This window comes from Danio aesculapii, chromosome 8 (genome assembly GCF_903798145.1).
Source record: "Danio aesculapii chromosome 8, fDanAes4.1, whole genome shotgun sequence".
In the NCBI taxonomy this organism is placed as follows: Eukaryota; Metazoa; Chordata; class Actinopteri; order Cypriniformes; family Danionidae; genus Danio; species Danio aesculapii.
In genome coordinates, this window is record NC_079442.1 from 2,689,535 (window position 1) to 2,707,282 (window position 17,748).

The 17,748-nt window shown below is 36.9% G+C and overlaps 1 protein-coding gene across 1 annotated transcript in view; it reads left to right on the forward strand.

Annotated features, from left to right (window-relative positions):
* cabin1 (calcineurin binding protein 1) overlaps positions 1-17,748 on the forward strand; it is a 196,549-nt gene that overhangs the window by 108,931 nt on the left and 69,870 nt on the right. The window contains 1 exon segment of the mRNA XM_056464608.1: positions 616-1,320. Within this exon segment, the coding sequence (XP_056320583.1) occupies positions 616-1,320 (705 nt within the window).

Sequence of the window (17,748 nt, forward strand, 5' to 3'; positions counted from 1 at the left end):
TTTTATTTCACATATTAAGGTTTTAGTTATGATACACCCAAAATAATTCCGCAGTAATCCACAGATTTTGACCAAATTTTTTTTTACCAGATTTTTCTGCAGATTCTGTCTGGCCCTACCAATCGGTACTTATATTTTAAAAACATCCATTTCCAGTTAACAATTGAGCGTGTTCTTAAACAGCGCTGATTTGCCATTATGCTCACGTGCTCAACAGAAATGACTGTGATTGGCCGTGAAGGTCATCAGTTCACCGAACTTACTGCTGTTTACTGAATGTAACTAGAGATACAGGGACACTGGAGCATTTTAAAGCCGTGAAGATCAGCTGTCTATAAGCTGACATACAAGCAATCCGCTGATGAATCGACTGATCTTGGCTGATTTAAAATGCTCCAGCTTTCCTGTATCTGTGTTTACACGCAGTAAACAGCGGTGTTTAATAACGCACTCAACAGTGCTCAAATGTTAGCAGGAAGTGGACGTTTTTAAAACTTCATTACCGAATTCCAGTATCGTGACAACACTAATACAAATAAGCTTGAATTGAATTGGCTGGTTATGAAAGAGTGGGAACCCTGTACGAATATTTCCTTTTCTTTCTCTCTCTTTCAGACGAGTGATCCCGCTAAACCATCTGCCACTGCTATGGGTGAAATGACCACGACGGACGTGTCCAATAGACCAGCCGCTGCAGAGGAGCTCAAATCCTCCCAGTCTAGCCAGCCAAAAACAGCAGTCCCTGAAACTCCTACAGCTACAGGAGGTGAAAGCGGACCTCCTGGCTTTCCCCAGAAATGTTCAGGAACACTCCAGCTTTCCCTGGAGCCTTTGCCTCAGGCCACGGCATCCACACTTCAGGCTACTTCAGAACCCATGGAGCTCGGCTCGGGTTCGTGGTTGAGTTGCTCAAAATTCAAAGACCCACAAACGCATGTTGATGCTGGATCACAAGAGGTTGTTACATCGGCGGCGGAAGAGACTGAAAAACTCCCAGAGAGCAGTAGAGCGTCAGAGTTATCGCTGGAGGAGTTGAGCATTAGCACTAAACAACAACAACAACAACAACAGATACAGAATCAGGTGAACGCAGCTAAAATAGCCACAACTCCAATCACTCCAACAACTCTACCTAGCAGCGCTGATCTGGTGGTCCCGCAGAGACCCAGCAGGAAGAGGAAACTGCTGGATGATGTGGAGTCTGGAAAGACGCTGCTTTTGGATGCGTACAGGGTGTGGCAGCAGGGTCAGAAGGGCATGACCTACGACCTTCAGCGCATCGAAAAGATCATGTCGGAGACCTACATGCTGATCAAACAGGTAAGGAATGCTGAAATCTCAACTGTTATGCACCTTTTTACTGGATGTCAAGTAAGTCGATGATGTGCCTGGAGTGTGTGTGTGTGTGTGAGAAGTTTAGCTTAAAATATGACACTGATAGTGGTTTAGAATTGTTTGAAGAAACTTTCCACTTTTAGGCATTGATTCTAATTGTGTCGCTTTGGTGACTGTCGCTTTAAATTCAAATGAGATCCAATTTTGAAAATAGGGCGGAGCTAAAATTGTCTATGTGTTAGTATCGCGGCAGATTCACAACAGTTGCTTCTCACTCAGGGCTGTTTATGCTAATGAGGGAGAGATGGTCAGTAGTGGGTGGGGCTTTCCCCGTGTAATGACATGTAGAACAGGGAGAATGTCAATCAAAGTGTTTCTGCAGACTGTTTTTATAAAGTGTGCTGATAAAAAATACAATTAATCAATTTTTACCATTAGCGGCTGGCTATGTTAGTACACCGTTGCCACACAACTGTGTGTAAACACCTTATAAAAGTGATTTCTGCATAATAGGTCCACTTTAAGTGTGATATATCTACGCTTTTGACTGTTATATAGCATAAAAATACTATATTTGCTGATATTTAGGAAATATGTTACATGAATATACTTGTTTTTCTAAGAAAACAATGCTTAAGTCAGTTATTCTGGATTAAAATGTGCGTTCTGTGTTGGAATGTCTTCCTTTGTTTTGGTCTGTGTAACTCCGCCCACTGCCAGTTTAACCAATTATATTGCAGCACTCCGGGCAAGTGTTTAACAAGTCTCGAGTCCTGTGTAGGAGCTCCAGATGGAGACTTTTGTTTTGTTTACTTTGATTACATTTGTTGCACGTCCGCCGTTTCCCGCCTCTGAATGAGTGAGTTTGAGCTAGTTGTACATAGTGTCGTCACGATACTCTGAATTCAATACCAGTCGGTACTGGAATTTTAAAAACCTCCATTTCCCGCTAACATTTGAACATTGTGTTCACGTGCTCAACAGAAATGACTGTGATTGGCTGTGAAGGTCATCAGTTCACCGAACTCACCTCTGCTTACTGAGTGCAACCACAGATACAGGGACACTGGAGCGTTTTAAAGCCATGAAGATCAGTCGATTCATCAGTAGATCGCTCGTATGTCAGCTTATAAACAGACCAGCTGATCTTCACGGCTTTAAATTGCTCCAGTGTCCCTGTATCTGTGGTTACACTCAGTAAACAGCGGTGAGTTCGGTGAAGTGATGACCTTCACAGCCAATCACAGTCATTTCTGTTGAGCACGTGAACACAATGGCCAATCAGCGCTGTTTACGAACGGGCTCAAATGTTAGCGGGAAATGGACGTTTTTAAAATTACAGTACCAATTGGTATCGAATTCCAGTATCGTGACGACAGTTGTACAGTAAGATTAAGCATTACAGGTATTTTCGATGTAAACAAAACAGTCATGAAGACACAGAGGAACATAGAAACATCTATAGTAAGGCACTTTTGCTCCTGTTAGTGTCATCAATCTGGCAACTTGTGCATGCATCTATCGTCTAGGGTCAGTGGAAAACACACCGTATTTAATTTCAGTCTTGAAATCTCCCTCAAATATATGTTGGCCATACCGGGCGTTTATAAAAATTGACATGAGGTGTTTATAAATGAGCAAATAATGCAAATATAGTTGCTCAGTGGTTAGCACTGTCGCCTCACAGCAAGAAGGTCGCTGCTTCGAGTCTCGGCTAGGTCAGCTGGCATTTCTGTGTGGAGTTTGCATGTTCTCCTCGTGTTGGCGTGGGTTTCCACCGGGTGCTCTGGTTTCCCCCACAGTCCAAACACATGCGCTATAGGGGAATTGGGTAAGCTAAATTGGCCGTAGTGTATGAGTGTGAATGAGTGTGTATGGATGTTTCCCAGTACTGAATTGCAGCTAAAAAAGGGAATCCACTGTGTAAAGCATGCTGGATATGTTGGCAGTTCATTCCACTGTGGTGACCCCTGGAGAATAAAGGGAATAAGTCGACTGAAAATGAGTGAATGAATGAATGCAAATATCAATTAAAAGTGTAAGGCTCGATCGTCAGGCATACTCGCTCAATCTGGCAACCTGTGTCTAGCATCTAGGGTTGGTTGAAAAAAAAAATGGAATTGCAATACCTAGTTTGATATCAATCCCTCATGCTACAACTTTAAATATGAAGTGGCTTTCTGAAAGCTGGTGACACACGATTTACGTACAACCACTTCCACGGGGAAATCCCACACTTTTATTGAACAAAACCGAGATCAATGATTTACGAGGGGAAGTCCGAGTAATTTGCTACAGTGTGGGATAAAACTAGTCATCTATCTTGTCAGGGAAACGTGTCTCAGGCAATATTAGCTTAGTGTTGGTTTGATGTGCGTGAAAGCAAGCTGAGCTAGATTTCTGAAGTAAACATGTGTAATGTTTGTTTGCCCATGCAAAACGTGCCCACAGTTGCAAGAGTGTCGTAGGTGGTTTCCAGGCTGTCGGTCTGCGGTTGCTAAGGGGTTCTGGGTAGTTTTTGTTTGCTGTGTTGTTGACAGGGTGTTCTGGGTGACTAGCTAGTCTCCAACTCTGATTTCTGACACCAGAATCACACATTTTCTTATTTTCTTTACAGAAAGCAGCAGGCTTCTTACGAGTCATAGAATATCTGGGATATCAGGGTATTTATTACAAGGTCTATACCAGGGATTTTTTTTCTTGTCCGAGTTATGGAATTTCACAGACTTTTTATTGTCACTTTAAATTTTACTTTCCATTTATCAAAATGTATTTTATACCATACTTTTTATTGCATTGTTTCATGCCTGTAGCTATGGTTAGACTATTTTTCAGCTAGTTTGACCAGGCTGTATCTGTTCATTTTGATCAAACAGTTAGGGTTTGTCCATATTTGACCCAATAAGGAGTGCTAACATCTGTTATAAAATTTATTATAATATAATATATATTTGTCATAAAAATGCAAAACATTGTGTGGTTTAGTTCCCCCACCACCTTTTTACTTCATATAAATACATAAAATTTTGTATAAGTTAATCGAATATCATATATTATATAATGTAATATATTAATCAAGGTTTCGTATTGAAATTGAAAATGCCAGTATCGTGACAACACTATGCCATTAGGTATTTAAAATGTAACTCTTCTACTTAGGGATTTGAACAAAGTCCAAAAATGGTATCAAAAAGGGTATCGAATATCGATATATTTTACGGTATCATATCGAAGTTGGAAATGCCAGTATTGTATCGAAACACTAGATGGCGTTTAGTATTTAAAAATGTCAATCTTCTGCTTAGGGATTTGGACAAACTTCATAAACCTAAACAGATGCAATAGTTATAAAAATGGTTGCTTTATTGCCTTTTTGGACTTAAGGACTACTGACATAACTATTATAAAATGTATTGTGATATAAATATATGATAAAATGTATTGTGATGTCAACATATTATAAAATGCAAAACATTGTAAAGTTTAGTTTTTCCCCTTTTCACTTTATTTGTATACTCAATGTTGTATCAAAAAATGGTATCGAATATCAATATTTTTCAAGGTATCGTACTAATACGTAAGTATTGTATCGAAACACTAGATGTCATTTAGTATTTAAAAATGTCATTCTTCTGCTTAGGGATTTGAACAAAGTTTAAAAATGCTGTCAAAAATAGTATTGAATATCGATATTTTTCAAGGTATTGTACCGAAGTATCGTATTGAAACATTAGATAGCCTCCTAACCATCCCCATATTATAATTGGCTTCATCATTCTGTCTCCACTTCACCAGTCAACTGGTGTGTGGTGTGCAGTCTGGTGCAATATGGCTGCCATCGCGTCATCCAGATAGATGCTACACACTGGTGGTGGAGGAGGAGATTCCACCCAATGCGTAAAGCGATTCGAGTGTCTAGAAAAGCGCTATATAAATGTAAGGAATTATTATTAATTAGATGCCATTGAGTATTTAAAAATGTCACTTTTCAGCTTAGGGATTTGAACAAAGTTTAAAAATGGTATCAAAAATGGTATTGAATATCAATATTTTTCAAGGTATCGTACAGTAGTATCGTACCAAAACACTAGATGCCGTTTAGTATTTAAAAATGTCACTCTTCTGCTTAGGGATTTGAACAGTCCAAAAATGGTATCAAAAATGGTATCAAATATCGATATTTTTCAAGGTATCATATTGAAATTGAAAATGCCAGTATCGTGACAACACTATGCCATTAAGTATTTAAAATGTAACTCTTCTGCTTAAGGATTTGAAAAAAGTCCAAAAATGGTATCAAAAAGGGTATCGAATATCGATATATTTTAAGGTATCATGTCAAAGTTGGAAATGCCAGTATTATATCGAAACACTAGATGGCGTTTAGTATTTAAAAATGTCAATCTTCTGCTTAGGGATTTGAACATACTTCATAAACCTAAACAGATGCAATAGTTATAAAAATGGTTGCTAAACACTAATGACACATTTTTTACTAATAATTTTTTGCCTTTTTGGACTTAAGCACTACTGACATAACTATTCTAAAATGTATTGTGATATAAATATATGATAAAATGCAAAACATTGTAAGGTTTCGTTTTTCCCTTCTTTACTTCATTTGTATACTCAGTGTTGGGTCACACTTTATTTTGATAGTCCATTTGTTGAATTAAGTTACATTGCATCTACATGCCAACTAATTCTCATTAGATTATAAGTAGACTGTTAGGTTAGGGTTAGTGTAAGTTGACATTCACTTGCAAAGTTTCTTATAGTCACTTAAATATTTGTTGTCTGTATCAACAGATATTAAGCAGACAGTCTACTATTACTCAAATGGGCCATCAAAAATAAAGTGTTACCCAATGTTGCATCAAAAAATGGTATCGAATATCGATATTTTTCAAGGTATCGCACTGAAGTATCGTATCAAAACACTAGATGCGATTTAGTATTTAAAAATGTCATTCGGCTGCTTAGGGATTTGAGCAAAGTTTAAAAAAGATATCAAAAAAAGTATTGATTATCAATATTTTTCAAGGTATCGTACCGAAGTATCGTATTGAAACACTAGATGCCATTTACTATTTGAAAATGTCATTTTTCTGCTTGGCGATTTGAACAAAGTCCAAAAATGGTATCAAATATCGATATTTTTCAAGGTATCGTACCGAAGTATTGTATTGAAACACTAGATGCCATTTACTATTGAAAATGTCATTCTTCTGCTAAGCGATTTGAACAAAGTCCAAAAATGGTATCGAATATCAATATTTTTCAAGGTATCGTACTGTAGTATCGTATCGAAACACTAGATGCCATTTAGTGTTTAAAAATGTCATTCTTTTGCTTAGCGATTTGAACAAAGTCCAAAAATGGTATCGAATATCGATATTTTTCAAGGTATTGTACTGTAGTATCGTATAGAAACACTAGATGCCATTTAGTGTTTAAAAATGTCATTCTTCTGTATAGTGATTTGAACAAAGTTTAAAAATGGTATCAAATATCAATATTTTTCAAGGTATCGTACCGAAGTATTGTATCGAAACACTAGATGCAATTTAGTATTTAAAAATGTCATTCTTCTGCTCAGGGTTTTAAATAAACTCCCCAAACCTAGTTATAAAAATGTTTGCTTTAGCAAAAAAAACACTAATGATATAATACTTTAAGTCATAAAACAAACAATTATGTGGGATGCTTATTTCGAGTGTGCGATAGAGCTACACCATGTTATATTTTACAGACGTTAAGGCATCCCCGGCGAGACAAAGCGAGAGCCTATTGAATACAAATGGAAGTGTGGAAAATTACTGGTGGAGCTAATGATAGTGTAGCCCACCAGCTCCATAACATTTGTCATCAGAGTGCTGAGTCAAGTACGCTATTGTAGAAGAATTCACAAAGAATCACTGAGGTCTGAAAAGGCCCTGTTCTGCCTTATTACACTAACCTCACATTCCTTTGAATTCATTGTGAATAAATGTAACAAGTTAGACATGTTTGTGCTCTATTGTATGATTTGTATTTAAAATGAGCACTTTTATTCAGAAGGGATGCTGCATTACGTGACAGTAAAGATGTTGATAAAAGAGTCTATTTGTGTAAACGTGTGCAAATATGTATTCATCCAGTTTTTATATTGATTTCAAGAATATTATTGAATTACTTGCAGATGTTTATGTGGATTATTGACAATACACTTTGTAAAGTCATATTTTCTGTCTTTAAGTAGATATACACTCACGGCCACTTTATTAGGTACACCTGTCCAACTTCTCGTTAAAGTAAATTTCTAATCAGCCAATCACATGGCAGCAACTCAATGCATTTAGGCATGTAGACATGATCAAGACGATCTGCTGCAGTTCAAACCGAGCATCAGAATGGGGAAGAAAGGGGATTTAAGTGACTTTGAACGTGGCATGGTTGTTGGTGCCAGACGGGCTGGTCTGAGTATTTCAGAAACTGCTGATCTACTGGGATTTTCACGCACGACCATCTCTAGGGTTTACAGAGAACGGTCCGACAATGAGAACATATTCAGTGAGCGGCAGTTCTGTGGGCACAAATGCCTTGTTTATGTCAGAGGAGAATGGCCAGACTGGTTCCAGCTGATAGAAAGCTAACAGTAACTCAAATAAGCACTCGTTACAACCGAGGTCTGCAGAAGAGCATCTCTGAACACACAACACATCCAACCTTGAGGCGGATGGGCTACAGCAGCAGAAGACCACACCGGGTGCCACTCCTGTCAGCTAAGAACAGGAAACTGAGGCTACAAACACACAGGCTCACCAAAACTGGACAATAGAAGATTGGAGAAACGTTGCCTGGTCTGATGAGTCTCCATTTCTGCTGCCACATTCGGATGGTCGGGTCAGAATTTGGCATCAACAACATGAAAGCATGGATCCATCCTGCCTTGTATCAGCGGTTCAGACTGGTGGTGCTGGTGTAATGGTGTGGGGATATTTTCTTGGCACACTTTGGGCTCATTAGAACCAATTGAGCATCATGTCAACGCCACAGCCTACTTGAGTATTGTTGCTGACCATGTCCATCCCTTTTTGACCACAGTGTCTCCATCTTCTGATAGCTACTTCCAGCAGGATAACGCGTCATGTCATAAAGCGCTAATCATCTCAGACTGGTTTCTTGAACATGACAATGAGTTCACTGTACTCAAATGGCCTCGACAGTGACCAGGTCTCAATCCAGTAGAGCACCTTTGGGATGTGGTGGGAGATTGGCGTCATGGATGTGCAGCCGACAGTTCTGCTGCAGCTGTGTGATGCTGTCATGTCAATATGGAGCAAAATCTCTGAGGAATATTTCCAGTAGCTTGTTGAATCTATGCCACGAAGTATTAAGGCAGTTCTGAAGGCAAAAGCGGGTCCAACCCGTTGCCTGTAAGGTGTACCTAATAAAGTGGCCGGTGAGTGTATATAATATGAGAGACTTGCTTTTGTTTATTAAACAAGTGTGTGATCTAGTTAGATTTGCAGTGTGACCTTTAAATAAAAGTGTAAATTATGATTTGTAATATTTAATGTTTTAAGGTTTTAGTTAATACTTCTCTCTTGAAATAATTCTGCATAAATCCACAGATTCTGCTCAGATCTAGCATAAAACGTCAGCAGATTCTGTCTAGCCCTAGCAATAACTATATTAATAGCAAGAGCATATTCGAATGATTTCTGAAGGATCATGTGACAGATTTATGAATTCATAACATTACAGGAATCAGGTGCATTTTTAAAAAACATATCTAAAGTGGAAAACAGTGATATTGAGTCTAAACATGCTGTTTATCTTTGTTGTGATAAATATCGTAAAATAATTTTAAATAGATTATGCGTTTTAATATTGAAAAAGTATATATATATATTAAATTAATTTTATTTTTTTAATAAAAATTAGCATTGTGATCATTGCATGATCATGTTGTATTGTTGTATCAGAAACGGTATGGAAGATGGCACCAATTGTGTACTGGTCAGTGCGTCGACAGAGAATACCGTGAAAAACGTTGACCAAAGTTCATTTCCCGCTTAGAAATCCTATCCCAATCCTTTCCAATTCACTGCTCCCCATGCTTTCCTGTCAATACTCTCTACCCTACTGCAGCTAGCACCTTCCAAAGGTGAAAACCCTGAAAAAATAAGTAGTATCGTATTAGTAAAAAAGTATCGTATCGAAACATTAATGCATTTAGTATTTAAAACGTTCTTCGCAATCTATAAAATACAACTCATAGATAGTGTTTTCAAGCAGAGCAATGACGACTCGCTCTATAAATGTGTCTTTGTTTCGTGAACTGAAAACAAGTTATTATGTCTCATTATGCTTTTTTCCCGCCAAAACCATCAAGTGTTGAGCTCTGTATTTAATTATGTCAAGGTAAAAAACAAACTAGCAAAGTTGCCGTTAAAGTATGTTATTAGTATGAGAGGTTAATGGCTCTAGCTGGCAGTATACACAAACACACACACACACACACACACTCGTACACAGCACTCATCTAGTCCATTATCAGCCTCTACCTCTTTAACAGTGTATCACCTCTCATTTCCCCTGCCTGTGTAATTGCATCTGCTTTCTGAGTGTGTGTGTGTCTCTAATTGTAGTGTCTCAGCATGTGTGTGTTTATGAATGTGTACTCTGTGGCTGTTTGTTCTGAAGTTGCGGCGTCTGATTCCCTAGGTGAAGAATAATTCAGCTGACAGTAGAAAGGAGAGAGATTTTTAACGTTGCTCGCTGATCAAATTGGCCTATCTTTACCTCGCTGATTGAGGAAAGGTTGTACGTGACGAATTTAACAATACGCTTTATTTGGAGCCCACATATATAATGTATTATCAAGATATTCATATGTATTTTTTATGAACTCAGTGCAGTGCGTTCTTGGATTGGCTTCTCTGCAAAGGTTATGCATGGTTTTACTTTGGAGTCTGGCTAATTTAAGGGCGACCTATTATGTCCCTTTTTACATGATATAAAATCATCTTGTAAAAGTCTCTGGTGTCCCTAGAGCGGACAACTGACGTCAAAAATATAACGACAACATATACGTATTTTTTAAATTACTTTCACCTACTGGACATTTAAGGTACTGCCCTATATAGAGGCCTACGCTTAAGGTTTACTTTCCGTTTCTCTCATATGGAGCCAGATCGGTCTCAAAAACAATACGTTTGGAAAAATAACACTCATACATGCACAACACAATTCACATTTGCAAAATCCATTTCATAAATTTAATACACAATTCAAAAATATGCAAATTTATTTAATGAATTCAAAATACAATTTGTGAATTCACAAGTAAAAATCATATATTTCTGTTATCAAAAATAGAATTATGGAATTAAATTTATAAAATAAAATTGTGTTTTGAATTTTCGAGTGAATTGGGTAGGCTAAACTGTCCGTAGTGTATGAGTGTGATTGAGTGTGTAATGGATGTTTCCCAGAGATGGGTTGCAGCTGGAAGGGCATCCGCTGCGTAAAACGTGCTGGATAAGTTGGCGGTTCATTCCGCTGTGGCGACCTCGGATTAATAAATGGACTAAGCCGCAAAGAAAATGAATGAATGAATTTACGAGTTGTTTTGAATTTGCGAATTGGATTTGCGCATTTATTTGTGTTTTGCATTTAAGAATTGGATTTAGGCGTTTAGAAATTGTGTTTTGAATTTATTAATTGTGTTTTGATTTTATGAATTGGATTTGCGCATTTATGAATTGTGTTTTGAATTTACAAAGTGGATTTGTGCATTTAGGAATTGTGTTTTGAATTTACTAAGTGGATTTGTGCATTTACGAATTGTGTTTTGAATTTCCGAATTGTATTTGGGTGTTTACGAATTGTGTTTTGAATTTGCGAATTGTATTTGGGTGTTTACGAATTGTGTTTTGAATTTCCGAATCGTATTTGGGCGTTTATGAATTGTGTTTTGAATTTCCGAATCGTATTTGGGCGTTTATGAATTGTGTTTTGAATTTCCGAATTGGATTTGGCCTTTTACGAATTGTGTTTTGAATTTTCGAATTGTATTTGGGCGTTTACGAATTGTGTTTTGAATTTGCGAATTGTATTTGGGCGTTTACGAATTGTGTTTTGAATTTTCAAATTGGATTTGGCCGTTCATGAATTGTGTTTTGAATTTGCGAATAGTATTTGGGCATTTACGAATTGTGTTTTGAATTTCCGAATTGGATTTGGCCGTTTACCAATTGTGTTTTGAATTTATGAATTGTATTTGGGCGTTTACGAATTGTGTTTTGAATTTACGAATTGTATTTGGGCGTTTACGAATTGTGTTTTGAATTTACGAAGTGGATTTGCACATTTACAAATTGCGTTTTGAATTTACGAATTAAATTTTGAATCAAATTTGAATATATACTGAACATACTTTGTTGTAGTTTTACCAAAAAATTAAGATATTGAGAAGAACAATTGCTAGTAAAGTCAGTAAAGTTACCCAAACTACTTTCTGGTGTTCTTACCTGGAGTAAGCTTATCTGTTAAACTTTTAGTTAAGCAACAGTTGGTTAGAATTGAATATTGATTGTTCTATTATTAATAATGATATGCCTATTATTTGTAGTATTTCCATTAATAACTCTATGAAACTGCCCATTATAGGCTTTAATCCAAATTGGGCTGTTTTGGTGACTGTCGCTTTAAGTTCAAATGATATTGTCCTCGTTTCAAAAGAAGGTGGAGCTGCAAACACGTATACATCAGCATAGTGGAAGATTCAGTGACTGTTAGAGCCAATCGCAGCCATTTCTGTTAAACACAATGACCAATCATAGATGTTTAGGAACTTGATGTTCTCAGAAAGCAAGTTGTATTAATATTTACATTAGTTTATTAGCTATAAATGCTCCTGTTGTCTTCTGTGCATGTACCTGAGTTTTGTTTGAAGCATTCAAAAAGAGCAGGTGTATTTAAAGGCACAGTTCATATATCTGACTGCTTGTATTTAAGGACATTGAATTCTTGCGTTGTGAAGTGAAATAAAAAAATTGTGGATGGAAAGCATCGTGGAATCGAACCGAATCGATGACATGAAACCCCTCAAAAGCTTTTCCACTTTTCTAGTTCATTTCCTCCCCATTTAAAATCATAGACTCTGATCTCTGGAGGTCAGTTCGCATCATGTGATCGTGCGCCTTTAAGGTTTTCCCACACTAAATCCACATCGCAAGCATCCATTTAAGCTCCAGGAAATCGTGGATTAAGGCTTTCGCTGCAGCTACAAACCCTGAGATTATAAGCAGATGAAACAGTATTCCAGCTCCGCCGCTGCTGCTTTCTCTAGTCATGTTGAGTCCCGCAGACGCTCCATCATCAGATCACATTCTGACAATACAGCTGAAGCATGATGGGAAACACTTAGCGAAAACTGTGGGAACTCTGCTGAATCTAGAAATGTGCACGCAATATAATATATTCTTAATTGCAATGGAAATATTTACAAAATTCAGTCAGCTCTCAGGCTTCATTGGCATTTTGAAGGCTGTTTTTAAACTGCAGAAAGTGTGAGGTCTTTATTTTGTGTTGTGTGTCCGTGTTGTGCAGTGTTTCGAACCATACATCTGAAATCTCACACCACACCAACCGGTGGAACAAGTTCTAACACATACGCACACACACGCGCGCACACTAGCCGTCTAACCTGCAAGAAATCAGTACACATCAGCTGTTCACACTTCTAGATCAAGTTTAGGACAACTTGAAATGAGTCTATAGCACCGCTAATAGCAACATTAGCATTAGCAATACATGTGTTGAACATTAGCATTAGCGAACATTCTGTATGTGTTGACGATGTTTGTAGTCTCTGATGACAATATCTTGGCTTTTCGCTGTATATCAGCAATATCCTGTCCAAAATCTTAAAACATAATAGTAAAATTGAGATATTGTGATCATTTTTAATGTATTTTTTATTTTAAAGTATGAGTATTATTTTAATATATGTATTATTTAAGATTCAAACTACTTGACTTCTATAGAATTAGAGCCAATTTAATTTTTGTCGCATCATATTTACATTCAAAGCTTCTATTGAGATAATAGAGTTAAGCTTTGAATGTCTGTCGTCATATTTTATGAAGTCATTACCCACATTATTAGATGTGTATGAGTTACTAGACCGCCAGTTACTAGAACAATGTTTTGGAAATGCTGTTTTGAAAGACACGTCTGAAGTAAAGTTATGTTTTCGCTATCAGAAAGGGATGATTTTGTTAGTGTAGGAATGCGTTTTAAACCACAGCGGTTCGAACTGTAGTTACGCTGAATGACAAAAAAATTATGAGTATTGATGGTACAAAAACTGTACATTCTAGTCAAACCATCCTTCTGCAATCTTATACCTAAAACGGAAATAAGGGCAGTATTAATAGCTATAAATGTGGGAGAGCGCTGATATTATGTGGTTGTATTGTATTGCAATATGGAACAGTTAAGTGTTGATGTTCAATCAAAAGTAATTCACAAATACTTGATAATGAGATGATTTAATGACAATAATTCTCTATGGTTACAACGGAATTAGTTACAAAATAACTTTATAAAATGATCAAATATGCAATGATAAAACATATGATATAAATTGTACCCAGCTTAAATGTAAAATTAAAGTTACCAGAGGTAGAAGGAGAGACACAGGGGGAGGGAGAGAGGGACAAAGAGAGCAGGCCCAGAAGTTAGCCTGATTGCAGTAGAGTCAGAGAAGATTCAGAGGAGGAGAGGAGCAGAGGAGGAAAGCAGACCAGGAAAGACAGGCCAGGAAAAGAAAAGAGCCAGAGCAGCGTTTATTTTGTATCTTTCTTGACCATGTGACTAAAGCCCAAATGCTGAGACATTCAAACTGACCAATCAACATGTGACCACATCGTAAAACGCCCAAAGTCCACACACCAGGCCCTGATCTTATCAGTTTCTGCCTTTGGAGCCAGTATGGACCTTCTTGAGTCAAAAATACATGTTTTGTCATGTAAACAAACGCATATAATAATTTAGCCTCTTACATTAGCAGGCACACATATCTTGACACTGAAATATATGCAGTCATTTTGATAAAATAGAATTAATGGTAGAATTTATTATGATAATTTATGGTAGAAATACTCTTATATCTTATATAATGAAATAAACACACACATTTTGGAACTGTCAGGGTACTATAGTTATTCAGGTTTTATTTTAACAACGTTATCAAATTACAAAATTTAAAAAGCGGTCAAAATGACTGTCTTCATAGTTCTAGTGTTAATATTTGATTCATGATCACATTAAAAATGCAATATTACACTTATTTTATAGTCATGTAGAATTACACTACCTGGCAAAGTCTTGTCATCGATCTCAGTTGTAAGAGCAACAAATAATCACTTGACCTCTAGTTGAACATTTGGAGTGGCAGAAGGTATTTTTATTTTTTGTAAATATGATTAGTGAAACACATACACTACATGACAAACGTCTTGTGGTGGATCTCAATTGTAAGAGCAACAAATAATTACTCAGGTGGATTTTTCCCCTGAATCATCTGTTGAGCTCCATCTCAATCATCACTAATACTGCAGAAGACCTACTGGAACCAGCATGGACCCAAGATTCTCATAGAAATCAGTCAAGTTTGGTGAAGGAAAAATCATGGTTTGGGGTTACATTCAGTATGGAGGTGTGCAGGGATCTGGAGAGTGGATGGCAACATCAACAGCCTGAGGTATCAAGACATTTGTGCTGCCCATTACATTACAAACCACAGGAGAGGGCAAATTCTCCAGCAGGATAGCGCTCCTTCTCATACTTCAGCCTCCACATCAAAGCTCCTGAAAGCAAAGAAGGTCGAGATGCTCCAGGGTTGGCCAGCCCAGTCACCAGACATGAACATTATTGAGCATGTCTGGGTTAAGATGGAGAAGGAGGCGTTGAAGATGAATCCAAAGACTCTTGATGAACTCTGGGAGTCCTGCAAGAAGGCTTTCTTTGCCATTCCAGATGACTTTATTAATCAGTGATTTGAGTCATTGCAGAGATGTATGGATGCAGTCCTCCAAGCTCATGATGGAGTCAGACACAATATTCATTCTGTTTCCACTGCAGCATGACCACATATTCTATACTGGACATCATTTCTGTTTAGTCACAAGACTTTTGTCTAAGCAAAGTCAGACCTTACTGGCCTAATTAAATCATTAAAAATCAAGGCATGATCATATTTTATTGTGGTCAAATAGGCGTCATCTGGAGACCTTTGCCTTTCATATAAGCCACCTCTGATACCAAGTGATCAACTAGAAATAGAAATCAAGTTATTATTTGTTCTTCCTAATACTTGGTAGGCGACAAGATTTTTGTCAGGTAGTCTTTGCTTTACAAATAATGTTTTTGATAATCAAAAGAGATCAAAAATAAATAAAACTTTGATTATAAGGCTTGAGTTGGTTCCTGTTAAGAGTAAACACTAAAATAAATGTCTTATTTTTTTTCCCAAAATGTTTCAGCGGTAAAAATATTTTGCACTTTACACGTTTTTAATATAATGTATTATGCAGATGCTCACCACAGCAAAATCACACCAGTCACTCTGCAGTGATGAATCCTTTTCAAACAGAGCTGTCGAAGCCATCTGCTCAAACATCCTGGATTAGGCCTGCACGGGGGAAAAGTTTTTTCAGAATGTTTTTCTGCAATATATACTGTGATATGAATATCATTTCACAATATGGATTCCAAACTGAGTTAAGTTATTCATGAATTAGGATGATTTCATAGAGTAATGCATTTCCATAAAATATAATAAATAAATTACAGTCATATAATAGAGCCAAGATACTAATTAATAATAGATTTTTTTAAGGATTTTCTGGGAAGTCAGGTACAAAATTTCAATAATCCAAATAAAATAACTCTGTATAGTATTTATTGGATAAATAACACAATAAATCTTTGTTAAAACTACAAATTTCATGACAACTTGTGCACAAATAGTTTAAATAAGCTTGAAATGATTCTCAGTCTCAGTTCACTAATATTACATAATTCTCCGTGTTCTCAGAGGGAATATGATGCAATATGATCAGTAATGGTGTCATCATCGTCGCTTTCTGTGCGGATGGACACCAGGGATGCCCAGTCTCTGCCCGCTCCTCCCGTTGCCATGACTACTGGCACTCCAGTAAAGAGCTCTTTGGGGCATTTTGTTCTGTATCCCGCCGACCTCAAATGTCTCAAATTTTTTTCTGAGGATCTGAAAGAACAAAAACGAGAGCTGCAGAACTTGTCGAGCAAGTCTGTCATATTTTAAAGGGGCTGTTTAAAGTCTGCGTAAAACCAAATTTGCCAACATTTATATTGCTTGTGCATATTGTTATTTTTTGGTGGATAATTAATCTGTGGAAGTTAATCCACTGAAAACTCCCTGACAAGATGTGCAGGACAATTTCAGCTTTGCTTAATTATGTATGCGATTTCATTTCGATTCCATTCAACCCCTAAAGCAAGTAAATTAAAAAGTAAAAATCCTATATATTAGCACATCCTTGCTTGCTATCATTAGGACTGATGCTGGTAAAAATGGGAAAAGTAATGTTAGTGTAATGAATAATATAAATGAATTTAAAAAAAAAATGTGTGTATATATATATTAGTGTTAGTATTTGGATGATTCTCTAGCATAATGTCTAAAGTGATGACAAAACAGGTGATTTTTTGCTCACATATTAAGATTATAAGGCTGAACAGCATGAAATGCCATCAGTCTACAGAGATTTCCCAGTATTTCTCTGTTGCAGTTGGGATATCACAATAATTAACTCGCAAAAAGCCAAATCAATGCAATCATTAGCAGATTACTATTGTTTTTGTGATAAGATAAAGCACTAAACACATGCGGGCATTTCTTCTTTCTTTGTTTACTGAACTAGTCTGCTGTAATGAAAACAGGAGACTTATTAGAAACAGCCAAAAAGTAACTCAAGGTTATACAAATAGTGGCCAACACAAAATACATGCATTCCTTATATGCGAGTCCCATCTCACACTCAACACACTATAATTACTATGGTATAAATACAGCACTACTACATGAAAAAGAGAGAGAGATCGACTTAGAATGTCACTTAACAATTTTATAATGTTTTGATCAGCTGTAGTTGTAATCTTTTCTCCTCTAAGGGCTTATTATGCGATCTCTGTCGCCATCTTGTGGGTGGACAACGTCTTTGCTCTGCTCAGTATGACAGGCCATAAATTATAAATATTTAAAGAGCCCATATTATGGGTTTTTGAAAATGCCCTTCCATGTAGTGTGTAACACAGCTCTAAGTGAAGTGAAATATCCAGCTAAGGCTTAAATCTGTAAGTGTACAGTGTTTA